The sequence below is a fragment of the Monodelphis domestica genome, chromosome 4 (genome assembly GCF_027887165.1).
Source record: "Monodelphis domestica isolate mMonDom1 chromosome 4, mMonDom1.pri, whole genome shotgun sequence".
NCBI classification, from domain to species: domain Eukaryota; kingdom Metazoa; phylum Chordata; class Mammalia; order Didelphimorphia; family Didelphidae; genus Monodelphis; species Monodelphis domestica.
In genome coordinates this window covers 346,310,079-346,327,016 of record NC_077230.1, presented here as the reverse complement: position 1 = coordinate 346,327,016, position 16,938 = coordinate 346,310,079, and the positions used below count along the sequence as shown (strand labels likewise).

Sequence of the window (16,938 nt, the reverse complement as noted above, 5' to 3'; positions counted from 1 at the left end):
TAAAACATGATTCTGAGATATGAGAAGGGATCCACAGGCTTTCCTAGACTGCCCAAGGGGTCAGGACAGAACCCCTGCCATAGGTAAATTTGAGGGTCAGTTAAAAGGAGAAGTTACTTGCAAGACGTCAAAAGGATACAGTGAGAGGTTCTGCTTTGGGGATTTCTCTGATTCTGTCAAAAGGACTTCAGGCTTTTCACTCCTTCTGCAAGATGACAACTTTGTAGGCAGTTTCTTGCTATGACTGATGTCTTTGTTTCCATGGTTCTCATCTAAACAGGATGTTCCAGTTTGGAGAACTGAATTAGCTTGATGAAGAGCAAATTCTCCAGTGTCTGAGGAGTAACTTGACTCAGACTCTAGATTCTCTTGTTGTGAAGTTTCGAGGACCAGAGAGAATATTGTGCCTTTGCTAGTATCTCCTATTTGAGATAGGCCTGTTGTCTTAGAGTTCTTGTGATATTTACCCATATCTACACCCATTCCATAGACACTATCTGTTTCTGCTGTAGGAGTGAGGCAAGCCTGGGTCCTATCGGGTGGATACAAGCAGATGTCCTGCTGTGTACTGAGGTGGGATTTACTCTCATCACTCTGGTCTTTTCTGGGGGAGTGTTTGGAAGTTGAGATAGAGAGGTCATCTTTCTTCACTTCTTTCAGAAGATGGTCAACTGCCACATTTTCTTCTGACGTAATACTAGACCAAGGGCTAGTCTTATCTGTCATGGTTGTAATTTCGTTGAGGGTTCTGGGTTCTATAACATCTTCTTCAAAGTCATCATCACTGGAGGTTTGAGCCACCTCAGAATCCTTTTCAATATCAACTACTTCCAAGGTTTGAGCCACCTCAGAATCCTTTTCAATCTCAACCACTTCCAAGATCAAGGGAAGACTATTTTCTGTTGCTTCTTGATCTAGGAATTCACCTAATATTTTCTTTTCAGGTGGTGGTATTTTAAGAGGGAAAGAGGAGAGTTGGTCCTGGAGTAAAGCATTTCTCTCTTCATCATTCTCTACTTTATGGTCTCCATGGAGAGCTTTGCCTTTAAGATTTTGACTCTCCATTTGATGAATACTCGACAATGATGGAGTATCTTTGGTTAGAGTTTGCAGACCTGAAGAGCAAGACAAATTAAAAAATGGCATCAGAAGACCTGAGTTTGAATTCTGGCTCTTTCACTCCCTATCTATATGATTTCTGGGCAGGTCACTTTGACCTCCTTGTGCCTGCTTCCTCATCTGTAAAAGTAGGAGTTGGACCAATGATCTCTAAGGTTCCTTCCATCCCCAAATTCTAGTACTCTCTATGCAATCCTTACAATGATTATTTTGCAAAGCTACCAATGAGTTACCAAAGCTAGTCACTACTTCAAATAGTCAGAACAAATGTTAGAGGCTAGTGAACACCATGAACCAAAGAACTATTCAAACCAGAAACATTTTCTAGTCCTTTGGCATACTAGTATCAAAGGAACAAGTTTTCATCTATTTTTATACTATGGGTGCAGAGGTCAGCTAGAAGTTTAGTTCTTGCCCTTTATTAGCAGCGAGCTGTCATTGAGCAAAAGACCTGGCTTCTCTAAACTTCAGATTTATTCTCTGTGAAATTGGGTTGAGTAAAACCTATAGTACCTACCTCAAAAATCTGTGGTCAGGCCACAGTGAAATAATGCATGCCAAAGTGTTTAAAAAAAACAAACAAACCCCAAACCCTTACCTCCTGTCTTAGAATCAATACTGTGTATTGGTTCCAAGGTAGAAGAGTGGTAAGGGCTAGGCAATGGGGGGTTAAGTGACTTGCCCAGGGTCACACAGCTGGGAAGTGTCTGAGGCCAGATTTGAACCTAGGACCTCCTGTCTCTAGGCCTGGCTCTCAACCTACTGAGCAATCCAGCTGCTTTTCAAAATGTCTTTTACACTATAATAACTATAGTGCTCATTTCTTTCTTTTAAAAAGTGATGTTTTTTATCTTTGTCATTGAGTAATTTATGGAAAAGACCTCCAAGTCCCAGTTCAGAATACCTCTCATCATAAAGCCAACTTTGGATTCAAACTCAATAGGATTATAAACTATATGTGTCAGATGGTGGAGAGGGAATTTCTTTTCATAAACATTCTTTCCAATGCTGACATTTTGTAATTTTAGGACCTAGGTGGAAATCCTGGTTCTTCTACTTTTTACCTTTGTGATCCTGGGTAACTCTCTTTTAGTCTCATTTTCCTTACCTGTAAATGGATGGGGGTTAAAGTAGATGAGCTCAAAGCTCCTTTCCAAATGAAAATCTGAGGATATTATTACCCAGGCCCTCACACTCCATGTCCAGTATTCTTTCCACTGAACTACTGTGCTTTACCTCATGACTTAGTTCTCCTAGAGGAAGGAAAGTTAAATTGCAAATATCTGGATACTTGGATCTCCACTGTTCCTTATAATTTTTTTCCTTTTCTCTTTCCCTCCCAAGCAGATGGGCTTGTCTCAGAAACATTAAAATCACCTTGACGGCCATTAGCTTCTTACCGGTAATCAGGGCGCTGACTTGAGATACCAAGTCATTTGATTTTTCTAAAATGTGATGGCTCCCTAAGTTTGGACTCCCTGTCTCAGCTTCCTGACGATTATCTCCGCTGTCCTGCTGTGGCTGGGCTGAGAGGCTGAAGGTGAGCTGAGGGTAAGACTTAGTTAACTTCTGGCTGAAGTACCTCTGAATCTGATCCAGTTCATTTAAGTTTTTCCTATAAAAAGAAAGAAAAATGAGAAAGAGGCACTACATCTTCTAATCTCATAGTTGGAAGGGATCTCATATCATTTAGCTCAACCTATGCCTGAACAGGAATTGCATTTACATTCCAAAGAAGTGGCTATCCAGCCTATACTTCAAAGATCTAAAGAAATGGGAAGCTTATTACCTTATGAGGGAGCTAGTTTGAATTGGCAGAAAGTTCCCCGGTGCAACTTCTACTCATTGATTGTTCTTCATTCCTAAGGTTTTCACCCTGCCTAGGCTTATATATATTCTAGTGAGTCTCCCCAGTTCCAGTCTTGTCCACTATGTTATATCCTACAAATATCAAAAGATTAATTGCTTCGGTCATCCCCTTCTTATGTAAGAAGGCCACCAATTAATAGTTTTATTGAATGTGAGCTCAAGAGCTGGGCTGTCCTACTTTTCTATTTGTATCTCCAGAATTAGGAATATATATATATATATATATTTGATATAATAAGCACTTAATAAATACTTTTCATTCAGTTATGTTCATAGGAAAAAGTAAAAATTCCTAATCTATGCACCATTTAAAGTCCTAGTCAAGGGGACAGCTGGGTAGCTCAGTGGATTGAGAGCCAGGCCTAGAGATGGGAGGTCCTGGATTCAAATCTGGCCTCAGACACTTCCCAGCTGTGTGACCCTGGGCAAGTCACTTAACCCCCATTGCCTAGCCCTTACCACTCTTCTGCCTTGGAACCAATACACAGTATTGATTCCAAGATGGAAGGTAAAGGTTTAAAAAAAAAAAGTCCTAGTCAAATGTCAGGACTTCTAAAGAAGCCTTCCCTAATTAGTCCATCAATATGTGTTGTCCTTTGTACTAAAAAGAGGATCAGGATGACATCATGGGTGATGTCTTTTGACTTGATATAAACTGAATTTAAGGGAGGAAGAGTTGTACAAAGTCAATAGCCTCACTTTCTTCCACAGTCACTGAAGTCCAATGTCAGGACAAAAGTCAAGATGACTGCTGATGGCTCAGGATGCAGTAGATGCCCTTGGCATCTCTGATATCTAACCAAGCTCAAGCACTCCGTAGTAACTCTTTTGGTGGCCTTCATGGCTGTTGGAACAAATTATCTCATCCACCTATTCTGTCATGGGAAGTCTTCACATGCATGGGGTAGACACCCCCCTAACTCACTGATAGGTCTGTGTTACTCTCAGTTACCCTCAATCTGGTTTAGCCTACCTGCTGAGAGGGTTTTATGAGGGTATGGCTGCTGTGCAAGCTAAGGTTCTTGGAGCCACAGATGAAAGCTGGGTAGCAGAGGGATACCAAAAGTATATGAGCAGCCCTGAAAGGGGTTCAGTAAGTCCTCATACTAGAGGGTGTTAGTCCTTCCCTGAACACCCCCATATATCCCAGTCCATCCATAAAGACCATTACAAAGCAGTTTTTACCACTTAGATACACTTAATGTTTGATACTATATATTACATATAATACCGTGTACTGTTAATTATTTATGTATGCTTCTTGTTTGTAAACCTCAAAATTTCTCAGACTTATGAATGTTAGGGGTTTCCCCCATTGGGGAATCTTCTACTTAAAAAAATTCCCTAGCAGATGGTGAGAACTCTACTTGAGTGTGGAGGCTCCTAGCTATGGGAGTGTCCCTGCTCCACCCTATTTAAGACTGCTTTAGGACAGAAAACTGCTTGCTAAGCAATGAAAGTACTTTGATCCATGCTTATGGAAGGGACAGGAAGTTCTTTGAGTCATGACTGTTTTAGAATTGATACAATGGGATACTAAGTACCTATAAAGGTGGGGCAACTTGTAAACTACTTAAACCTAAAAGGGTGATAACTTATTCAGAGGTTTTTTCTTAATGAAATTTGTCCACACCGCAGCTTTTTTTCTGACTTACTAAAGAGATTAAAACTACTCAGCTGTGAATTCAAAATGGGCGGTCCTTTAGAAACATCTATAGTGATTGGTAGATGTAAGGACTTAGGGGAGGTGACAGAGGAAATTTTGCCCTTAAAAATAAGAGCTTGGATCTCATTCAGGGATCTCGATTTCTGACTCTCATTCTGGAGGAGAGCTCCTTGAGGAGCTCCTCTGAGGGGCTCTGTCCCTCTGGGGTAGGAGCTCTGGAGGCTCTTGAGAGAGAGGCCCTTTGAAACAATCTCTGGCTGGAAGACTCTTTGAGGAAGGATGCTGGCCTGGTGTCACTAGTATCCTTGTTTAGTCAGACCTTATGGTGAGTGTTAAAAAACTGACTGATTTCTCTTTTAAGACTCAGGTCTAGGCCATATTGGCTTGAGGCCAATTCTTATTCCTTTCTTACTCTCTCTCTCTCTTTCTTTGATTACTCATTGTATTGTTAATTAAAATCTCTCTAAAACCCAATCGACTTGGGTATTTGAATAATTGGGAATATTTCCCTGGTGACCACCTTATATTTGATTTTAAAACCGAAGACACTGTAGTGAAACATATTTCTGCGGTCAAATTTACTCACCCTCTCATATCTATCACAATTTATATCTTCCACTATTTTAATCACTACAGTTTAAGACCTCAACCATTTTTAATCTCACATGTTTAAAGGTGGCTTGGGATAATGTAAAGATGGCTAGATTTGGAGTCAGCAGAAGAACAAGTTAAATTCTCAGGTCTGATACTTATTAGTTGTGTGGTTATGGACAAGACATTTAACCTTTGCATATGTATTTCATTATTTGCAAAATGGGGATAATAGTATCTGCATAGCTCAAAAAGGTGCAATGAAGTTTTAAAATGAGACAATACAGAGAAAAGCCTATGTACTTAAGATTATAAAGCACTATATAATATTAGCTATCATCATTGTGGTCATCATTACCTACTGGATTGTGAGAGCTCCAGGAAGTTAGAAACTATATTTTATCCAAACTCTGTGTCTTTCCCCTCATGGGGCTCTCTGCACGCAGTAGGAATTTAATGAATGATGACTGAGCTGAGCCAGTGGAAAGACTCTACAAAAACTAGCTTTGGGGGGCAGCTGGGTGGTTCAGTGCATTGAGAGCCAGTCCTAGAAATGGGAGGTCCCAGTTTCAAATCTGGCCTCAGACACTTCCTAACTGTGTGACCCTGGGCAAGTCACTTAACCCCCATTGCCCAGCCCTTGCTGCTCTTTTGCCTTGGAACCAACACACAGTATTGATTCTAAGTCAGAAGTTGAGGCTTTAAAAAAACAAAAACAAAAAACTAGCCTTGACAGATGTATTGAGTAAATGAACCTTCAACAAGAGACTTTGATCCTAGCTGAGATTGTCTTCTGGACGTCCCCATTCCCATGTATCTGCTCTGCTCATAGCTCTCCCCATCCCCCAAAGTCGTTCCGTAAATCTAGAATGTTTCAACACCACTCTCCTGACTAAGTCTAAATCTTGCTCTATTCTTCAAGGTTCAACTCCAGGGATATCTTTCCACAGTTGTTCCTGATTTCCGGACTCCTGATCAGTTCCTGATTTGGAAGCAGAAGAACCCCATCAGGCACTTGAATACAGCATCTTATGTTTTCTGCTTCACAGACAAAGGAATTTGAAGGTCTCTTGGAGTTGACCATGGTCAATCTCTTCCCTTCACAGAGGGATTCAATCACTGCCCCAGTTCAGTGATGTGCCCCTCATCATAGGCACAGGTATACATAGACCTTCTGGGCTTATGGCTACCAAAGGGCAATAACTATGAGCTACACTGTGTACTCCCAGGGTTCAAAGGGAGAATCTGTCCCATAGTATCAAATCCCAGTACTGTGGGCCTGGAAAGAATCCCAGAATGTTACCTTTTCCGTTATTTGAGTCATTGTTGGTATAGTGAAAAAAGTCAGGTCAGTTGGCACCATCATTAACTAGCTAAATGACCCTGAGACAAGAATTTAACCTCTTTAAGTCTGTTTTTTCAACAAATAAATAAATCTATAAAATAAAAATATTAGGATCAACACCTGATAATGTATATGGAAGTGACTTATGACCTAGTGTGCTATAGTAAATTTAAGGTATTTATTACTGTTATTATCATCATTATTATTAATATTTCATGCTGAGATTTTACCTCATAATAATATATCATTAACCTCAGATATGCCACAATTTGTTCCACCAATCATTAATTGATGGACATCCTTTTTGTCTTCAATTCTTTACTACCAAATGATGCTAAAATATTCTGGTGAACTCAGGGCCTTTCTTTTTGTTGTGATTTCCTTGGGGGGAGTGGGGTAAACCCAGGATTAGGATGACAAAAAAAAAAATATCCCAGATAATTTTTTAAAGAAATCCTCACCTGAGAGAGGACAGGAGTGAGTTACGAGATGAAAAAGCTAGTGAGTCCCTTTGGCTATCATTCTGAATAATCCCTTCAGCTTGCTGCAAAGATTCATGAAATCGGCGAACATTCTGCATGTGCTCTTCATGACGAGATGCTTGGCTTCTCAAAGGTCCACTTCTGGAAAAAAAAAAAAGAACATATCAATAAGTATTTCTTTTGGGAAAAACCATTTTGTTGGCAAGCATAAAATGTGTATAGCTAACTAGATGGTACAATAATAAAAATAGATTTTTCACAAAAAAACTAAAAATTGGAAGAAAAGGAATACTATATTAATAATAATTAGCATAATGACATAAGTTAGCTCAACTATGATAGGAGAATAAAATTCTTAATTCTTAAATAGAAAAAATTACAGGAAGCAACATGGATAAATTTGACTACATAAAAAATAATTCTTTACAAAAAAATAATTAACCAGCATGAAAAAAACCAACAGACTAGGAAAAATGTTTGTAGCAAGTAAAGTCGATAAAAACTTGCCATTTAAATTTTATAAAGAAATACAAATATTCAAAGTAAAAATTATTTTCTAATTAATAAGTAGGAAAATAATGTGAACAATTTATAAACAATTAAAAAACAAATGATAAATAATTATTAAAAAAGCATCATCTCCTTAATGCAATGAAATGCAACTTGAAAAACTCTTCCATACCATTTCAATCCCTCTGGTGGTAGGAACAGTTTGCCTGCTATCTGTACTTCTTTAACAGTTAGAAGATGAACGAACTACAGGATGTAAAAGAGTATGACTAGGATACCAGAATCTGAACAAGCCCCAAGAGGAGCTTGTAGAACAGTGTGATGTGATGAGATAAAGAAGCAACCCTGGATTCAGCCAGAAGAATTGGTTTCTAATTGATACTTTGCGACTTCTACTTCAGAGTGACCCCTTAGCAAGTTAGCCTCTATGTGTCTCAGTCTCCTCCACTGTATAATTCTGGGAGTTGAACAAGATGCTAAGAGGTCTTTTAGTTCACTCCTCTCCCTCTTCTGAACTGAAAAACACCAGCAGAAGAGGTCAGGGTCTGAACAAATACATTCTGTACAATAAAACCAGTATAAAAAGAAAAAGGTCAAATTTAGTAAAAATATCTGCAGCAAGTAAAACTGTGACTCTGTTATGTACATTTTGCTTTTTTTCTTTCTTTTAAAGTATATAGTATGTTCACCATGTTGCTTTAAAAACTTTCCTATTTTGTCTATTATCCCTTCTGTCTTCTTTAGTGCATTTTAAAAATATGCATCAATAACCTTCATAAAAAATTTCCTTCCCCTTCCCATTGAGAAAAAAAGAAAAACAAAACCTTTGTGCAGTCAAGCAAAATAAATTTCACAGTGCGAATCTACCCTTTTGGTCAGGAGGTGGGGAGAATGTTTCACAACTGATTCTTTAGTACTATGGCAGGTCATTGTATTGATCAGAATTAAGGCCTTCAAAATGGTTTGTTTGTACAACATTGCTCTTATTGTATAAACTGTTCTCTTGGCTCTGCTCACATCACTTTGTACCAGTTCATGTAAGCTTTTCCAGGTTTCTCTGAAACCATCCCTTTCATAATTTCTTATGGCCCAATATTCCATCCCATTTACAAATCATATTTTGTTCAGTCAATTTTCAATTGAAGGCATGTTATGGAAGAAGTACTAAAAGATGTTAAATCCAGCATTCCTTCCATTTCTTTGTGTTGTCTCACTATATATGTCAATTACAAACAGGTAAAAGGAAACACACACAGAGATACACAGACAAATGCAAAGAGGTGAAAGCAAAAAAACAGGGGTGTCAGAGAAGACAGGTATATAATAGAGAGGTCTTAATAATGGGTCACTTGTTCTAGATATTCAAATTACCATAAATCTCTGAGTTTAGCTGCAAATGAGCTTAATTCTGTTATTCATTAAATTATGTTCATAAAAATTATTTCAGTTTACAGTTTTTTGTCTTATATGGAAATGCTGTTGAGTCATTCAGTTGTATTTTGCTCTTTGTGACCCTGTGGATCATAGCATACCAACACTACCCATGAAGTTTTACTGGTAAAGATACTGAAGTGATTTGCTGTTTGATTTTCCAGTGAATTCAGGCAAACAGAGGTTATATGACTTTCCCAGGGCCACAAAGTCATTAAAGTGTCTGGAGGCCATATTTGAAGTCAGGTCTTCTTTACTCCAGGCCAGCAGCTTCTCTGATTTTAGTCTCCTTATCATAATATGGCATTGATGCAATTATTTCTACTTCTTATCCCATCAGACTGTTTTGAAAAATGTGAAATATGAGTTATTATTATATCCTCATTAACTAGCTTTGTGATCTTGAACAAATTATTTTTCTTGGAGCCTGTTTTCTTTTTTTTTTTTCTTTTTAAACCCTTACCTTCTGTCTTAAGAGTCAATAATGTGTATTGGCTCCAAGGCAGAAGAGTGGTAGGTAAGGGCTAGGCAATGGGGGTTAAGTGACTTGTCCAGGGTCACACAGCTGGGAAGTGACTGAGGCCAAATTTGAACCTAGGACCTCCCATCTCTAGGTCTGTCTCTCAATCCACTGAGCCACCCAGCTGCCCCCAGGAGCCTGTTTTCTTATCTGTAAAAGGAAGTAATACTAAACAATCTCCAAGATCCTTTCTAAGACATTTCATACAGTATGGTCCCTTCCAATTGTGGTAGTTTATGTTCTAAGTTTCCTTCTAGCCTTAATATTCTTACTTCTAAAGTCATTGGAGCTTTGACATTCTATATCCTAAGATTCTTTCTAGTTGACATTGTTTTTGTGAAAAATTGTGCCTATCTGGAGGAGAGTGGAAAATGACCGAAAAGAAATGTAGATGGCCTATGCCTGAGCTGCTGATATAATGGACTGAATGTGGCCTCCTACTTTTTTTACTGGGTAAAACTGACTAAGTGTCTAAATGCATTGATTTTCAATAAATTGGCTTGATGCCTGGGTGTTTGGAGGGGAAAGGTTATGAGATGTATTTAAAACACAGCTGCTGACTATTTTTATATGTGGAGCTAAATACAGGAACAGATAGGAAAGAGGGCAGTCTTTGGCCTGAAATGTTGAATTCTATAGTTAGGAAAGTTTGCAATTTGTGTAGGACTCCAAATTTACATGGCCCTTTATTCCTAAGACCACAGGATTGTAATGGACAGTTACCATCTCCAGATTTTTCTTTTCATGAAGAAATGACAGAGAATAAATGCAAGTTCTCACACTTTTCTTTCATAAGCCTTGTTAATACGTATCACTCACCTCCTAGGAGAAGACATATCAATATCTTTTGAACAACCTTGGGCTGGTTGATCCAGGGTATATCTTCCTATGTAATTGGGAAATGCAGCAGTAGAGAAAGAAAATGGACTATACTTTGGAATCTGCTAAAAAAAAGGAGAACTAAAATGAAACTCTCTTTATAAAAACAGACAGTCTATTTTTTTCATGTGTCATAGTCATCTTCCCAACCTGATATGATCAATTTGGCTTCCTTTGATATTCCCTCCAACTCTCCAAGGTAGAACTGGTCATAAAGCTCTGTAATCCTATGTAATTATCTGACCTCTCAGGGCCACAGGTAGCTCTCAGGGAAATGAGAAATTGGATAAGATATCTTGACCAGGTGATTTCTAAGGTATAAGCTCTAACCTTCCATATTCTAAGATCTCTTTCAGATTTGAGATTTGGAGATTCTATAAATAGAACCCCCTTGAGGGAAAGATCCATTTTGGAGGAGGGAAGAATGCTAAGAAGGTACCTAATGAATTCTTGGTTAACTGTCTGATTGCTTCAGAGGGTTCAATTCTAAAAATTGATATATATTCCCTCTTCCCTAAAGGACATGTGGCAGAGACCACAATCAGAAAGTATCATTAATGGTTGTGTGAGGAAACAGGGTACGTACGGATAAGCCAGAGACTTTGGCCCTATGCCTTGCTAGCCTTTCTTCTTTGAGATGAATGATGCTTTCCAGGGGGGATATAGCAACTTTAATCTGCCCTTGGCATTGCCCACTGAAGTCTGCAATGTTGTACCAGCCACAAACAAACTGGAAGCCAGAGAGAAGAGGTGAGAGGTCCACAGAGGCAAATCCGATCACTCGTTCCACTTCTATGATAGAAAAAGAGAGGAGAGTGGTAATATGGGTAGGTGAAATATGGTCAATAAGAGTGATAGAGGTTTCAAGTAAGGAAGTTCAAGGACTTCAAAGGATGGAAGATAGACTCAAAATGAGAACTGGGGCAACTAGACTTCTATTCCTATTATCAACCTTCTTTCTGTTTAGTAGAAAAAAAAAGGAAAATACCCTGAGTTTTTTGAGTTCCCTGAAAACAAATCCAGAGTGTACACCCAAATATCAGTTCTTCTGGCAGACCTATCCTGAGTCCAAATGACTTTTGTCAGTCAACTCCCTGGAGGCAATTTCAGAAAGTTGTTCAGTTATCCTGTAAGTGGTCACCTCTGAAAAATTACTGCCAAAGACACAAGCTACAGAAAGACTGGAAGTCCTTTCCAGCTCTACTATTCTATGTTAGAAGGAAACCAATCCCTGTTCTGCTACTAACCAATTCACGCTTTAAGTTTCTTATTCTAAAAGATGAGGATTATCATCCTGGCCCCATTTTCTTCACAATGTGGTTGTGAAGAAATACATAGTAGGAAGAATGCTGAAATTGAAGTCTTAAGACATGAATTCTGTTTCTGTTTTGCCATGGTTTATATAAGTTAATCCCTTATATTCCTTAGTCTCAGGCTTCTTTTCTGTAAACTGAGGTGGCTGGAGCATATCAGGAATATTTAATTTTTTTGTATGTGTCATGGATCCCTTATCAGTGTTGTTAAATGCTTAAAATAAAAATCATAGGGTTAAAAACCATTCTTCTCCTGGTGCTATTTTAGACTCTGTGACCATGTACCAGCTCCCTTCTCACTCTGGAACTTATTTCTTTACTCTACCCCTTCCCACCCAAGAATCCTCCTTGGACTCTGTAGCCTATAGACCTCTTCTATTGGCAAGTTCCTCATGGAATCTCTATTTTGAGGAAGGGCCCAGGACAACCACCTTTCTTTTCTCTCTGCTTTTGAGTCTCTGGACTTCACCACCATTCCATGCTCCCATGGCCACTTTTTAGTTCTTATCTTCATTATAATGTAAGTTCCTTGAGGCAGGGGTTGTCTAATAAATGCTATTAATTTGGCCCTGACATACATTTAAAAAATCCAAGTTCTAGAGGCTATGTTCAGAACCCTTGGCTTAGATGACTTTGAAGATGGCTTCTAGCTCTGACAGTCTATGTTCTAATGTCTCTAACCAATCTGACATTTTATGCATTAAGGTACTCCAAAGCAGAATTTCAGAAGCTCAAAAGAAAAGAGATAAGCACAAATTTAGAGACATTTCTACCCCAAATGTTTGTATGGGCTATTTGTGCCTGATCTGAGCTAAACTCATATTGGTCTCATCAGCCAGCTGGACAAACTGTGTACTGACCCTAACATAGTGATGTCATTTTGGTTCTCTTCAAGTATGAATGACAACAACCAACCAACTGAGGTTCTCTTATAGGAGCATAGATGTAGAGCTTAAAGGGATCTCAAAGATCATCTAGTCTAACTTTCTCATTTTACAGATGTGGGAACTGAAGCCCAGAGAAGTCAAGTGATTTACCTAAAGTTAAACAGTTCATCAAGTAGTAGAGACTGGATTTGATACCAGGTTCATTCCAATCCAATTCAAATCCAGTGTTCTTTTCTAATCATTTATGTTGTCTTTCCTAGCTATTTTATCTTCTTTACTTTGCTATGAGATACCAGGCATTTCCATTCTACAATTGATAAATGGGAAAGGGACATGAATAGGCTGTTCTCAGATAAAGAAATCAAAACTATCAATAAGTACATGAAAAAGTATTCTAAATTTCTTATAATTCGAGAAATACAAAGGAAAACAACTCTGAGGTACCACCTTATACCTAGCAGATTGGCCAATATGACAGTAAAGGAAAGTAATAAATGTTGGAAGGGATGTGGCAAAATTAGGACACTAATGCATTGCTGGTGGAGCTGTGAATTGATCCAACCATTCTGGAAGGTAATTTGGAACAATGCCCAAAGGGCGCTAAAAGACTGTCTGCCCTTTGATCCAGCCATACCGCTGCTGGGTTTGTACCCCAAAGGGATAATAAGGAAAACGACTTGTACAAAAATATTCATAGCAGCACTCTTTGTGGTGGCAAAAAAATGGAAAACGATGGGATGCCCTTCAATTGGAGAGTGGATGAACAAATTGTGGTATCTGATGGTGATGGAATACTATTGTGCTAAAAGGAATGATGAACTGGAGCAATTCCATGTGAACTGGAAAGACCTCCAGGAACTGATACGCTGTGGCAAAATCGAATGTAATGGACTTCACTACTAGCAGCAATGGAATGATCCAGGACAATTCTGAGGGGCGTATAAGAAAGAACGCCAGAGAAAGAACTGTGGGAGCAGAAACACAAAAGAAAAACATATGATCGAACATGTGGTTTGATTGGGATGTAATTGGATATGTAGATCATTTTATTGCAAATATTAATAATAAGGAAATAGGTTTTGAACAGTGATAGAGGTAAAACCCAGTGGAACTGCTGATAGGCTCCAGGAGGGGGGAGGGAGGAAGGGAGGGAAAGAACATGAATCATGTAACCATGGAAAAATATTCTAAATTAATTAATTAAATAATAATTAAAAAAAGATTCTAGACATTTTGACAAGTCAAAAGAATGGAATGACAGCCCAGAAAATATTGGGCTGCATTAAGAGAGGAATAAATTTCCAACAAAGGGAAGAATGGTTCTGCTACACCCCAGGATCAGCAGGGCATGAATGGCAGTAGGATAAGAAGGCTGGGGATTCAAGGGTGAAGGCCAGGGGAGAAGTGATAAGAAGATTAAAGGGAGAATAAGACCCTGATCCAGAAATGGGATGATGGATTTAATAAGGACATGACTTTTAGGGGATGTTCTGGGGAAGTATGGTCTAGATGGCTCTTGGGGTTCTGAAAATAGGGAATAAATTCTGCAAAATATTGAAAACGGAAAATCTAGAAGATGCTAGTGTAGAGGTGCTAACAGAATATCCAGATGACAGGACCCAAGTAGATCAGATTGAAGCAAGGCTCAGGTCATATCTGGTTTTCTTTACCTAGTTACTTATGATCTAATTATACCTGGATCATAGACTGTCAGAGCTGAAAGGGAATTTGTAAGTCATCTGGTACAAGTCCTTGATTTTATATGAAGATTTAAAATACTTACAAAATATATAAAAATATTTTTTTAAAATGCTGTTCTGATGCTTTTAAAAGTAGTGCTGGTGGTTCCAACTGACTCTCTTCCTGCCCCCCAAAACCTCTTTTTGTAATTAGCATAGTTAAGCAAAATAAATCAAGACATTAAGTCACATCTGAAAGTGCATGGTGCCTCATTCTGCATTTCTGGCCAAATAACTCCAATGCCATGGGAGATATGTTTTGACTGGTCACAGTACTGATCAGATTTCTGAAGTCTTTTATTGCTGTTTTCCTTTACATTATTGTAGCCATCAGGTAGACTATTTCGGTTCTGCTCAAGTCTTCCCAAATTTCTTTGAATTCATCATAACAATTCTTCTTTTTACAAGGCAATTATATTATATTACAATTATATGCTTCCATTGATTTATCTATTCCTCTACCAATGGGTATCAATTTTGCTAACAGTTTTTTACTACTTTAAATAATTTGGTATAATTGGTATATCCTGTCTTTCACCCCCTAGCAGTGCTATTGTTGGCTCAAAGGACATGTATACTTTATTTTTTTTTGTCACAGTTCCAAATTGATCTTCTGAGAGTTGTACATACCTTCTAAAGACTTATAGAAAGAGAGGTACAAAATGTTCTTTAAAAAAATAAAAGACAAAGGTAAAGTTATTGATTTCTCATCTTTGAAACATGTTAATATAAGGAAAATGACAATAGACCTAAATAAATATGGATTTTGTGCTATGCTAATTAAACAACTTTATAGAACTATACAAAACAATACTAAAATTGATTTGGAGGAATAAAAGATCTGGAATTTCAATGTAAATAATGAAAAAATATAAGAATGGAGAGAGGAATACCACTTCTAGATATTAAGTTATAAAGCAGTAACCATCAAAACTTAGTCTCATTAAAAGCTTAGAAAGTAGGCGAGTGGAATAGACTAGAAAAGCAAGATACAAAAATAAATACTCAATAACCCACTAAAACAAAGAGTATAAGCTATTTTTGAAGATTCCTTATTTGAAAATTTGGGAAATTTGGAAAGCAGACTGGCAAAATATCAATTAGATATGGATTGATTTAATTATTCTGGAAAGCAATTCAGAATTATGTTTAAAAACGACTAAAATGTTTATATTTTTTGATTCTGAGATTCCATTGATAAAAACTTAAAGAAAGATTCCATATGTGACAAATTATTCACATAACAGTAAAACAAGTTGTAAAATTGCTAAGGGAATTATGGTACTCAAATATAACATTAGAATGTAGTAAGAAATGAAAATATGAATTCAGGGAAATGTGGAAAGAACAATATTAATTGATACACAGTGAAGAAACTAGAACTAGGAAAACATGATATATAATAACACTAACAATGGTGAACTGAAAGAATAGGATAAAACTGAATTCTGTGTAATTTGTATAATGACCAATTGATTCCTGGAAAAGATGTACTTCCCTCTTTTCATTAGTAGACTATGGAGGAATATTGCAAATTTTTATTAGATGTAGTGAATACATTGGTTAGTTTTGCCTGTTTTTCTACTCTTATCATGTTTGTTACACCTGGAAAAACACATGAACTGATGCAAAACAAAGTATGCAGAACCAGGAGAACAAAATACAAAGTAATAGAAATATCATATAATGATCAGTTGTGAAGAACTAAACCATTACCAGGAAAGCATGTCTCCAAGAGGCTCATGAGGAAAGTGTTATCCATAGCCAAAGAAGGAACTGTTCAAATCTGAGTGCAGATCAAAGTATGCCATCTTCCACTATATTTCCTTCATGAGATTTCCATTTTCTGTGTGATATGTCTTCTATCATGACATAAGCAATATGGAGATATGTATTACATTGAAGTATGAGTATAATCTATATCAATGCATTCACTGCTTGGAAGGTAGGGAGGAAGAAAATCTTAATTTTAAAATGTCAAAAACAATTGTCAAAAAATGTTTTCTACATGAAACAGAAAAAAAAATAAGAGGAAAAAAGAATTCAAGAGAAAAAGACATGTTATAAGGGCAGGCTTTGGTGGGTAGCAGAGAGTGTAAGGAATGTCTTTGGAAATGAATGTAATATAAAAATGAAAACATCAATAAAACAAAAAAGAATCAAGGGATGATACAACATTTTATTTTGTTAAAAAATGAGTTTATCACTTCCAAATTCAAATCCAGTATTCTTTCTACCATATAAAGTTGGATAACTTGAAACCTATGGTAAATAATGTTATTTAGTTTCCATTCCATTCTATTCTAAGGCCAATTAGGATCACAGGAACTGGAAGGGTCTGGTACTTAGCAGCCATTGAGTCCAACCCCCTCACCTTACAAATGAAGAAATTGAGGGATAAGGTTAAGTGATTCGGAATCACAAAGCTAGAAAACGTTTTAAGGAAAAAAGGGTGGTGGTGGAGCAAAAATGGAGGCTTAGTAGCAATGGAAGCTGAAAATGCTCAGAGAATCCTTCCAAACCAACCTTTAAAAAGTGCCTCAAAATGACAGGAGTAAAAAACCAGTGACAGGACAGAGAGAGAGGG

At 37.5% G+C, this 16,938-nt stretch overlaps 1 protein-coding gene across 6 annotated transcripts in view; it reads right to left on the bottom strand.

The window, feature by feature from the left end:
• The window catches only part of C2CD3 (C2 domain containing 3 centriole elongation regulator), a 176,429-nt gene that overhangs the window by 16,055 nt on the left and 143,436 nt on the right, over positions 1-16,938 (bottom strand). For all 6 annotated transcript variants that reach the window (XM_007490990.3, XM_007490993.3, XM_056794986.1 and 3 more), the window contains 5 exons: positions 10,999-11,204; positions 10,353-10,474; positions 7,052-7,213; positions 2,520-2,734; positions 140-1,115 (listed from right to left, as the gene is read on the bottom strand). In XM_007490990.3, the coding sequence (XP_007491052.2) occupies positions 140-1,115; positions 2,520-2,734; positions 7,052-7,213; positions 10,353-10,474; positions 10,999-11,204 (1,681 nt within the window). The remainder of the gene's footprint in view (positions 1-139; positions 1,116-2,519; positions 2,735-7,051; positions 7,214-10,352; positions 10,475-10,998; positions 11,205-16,938) is intronic.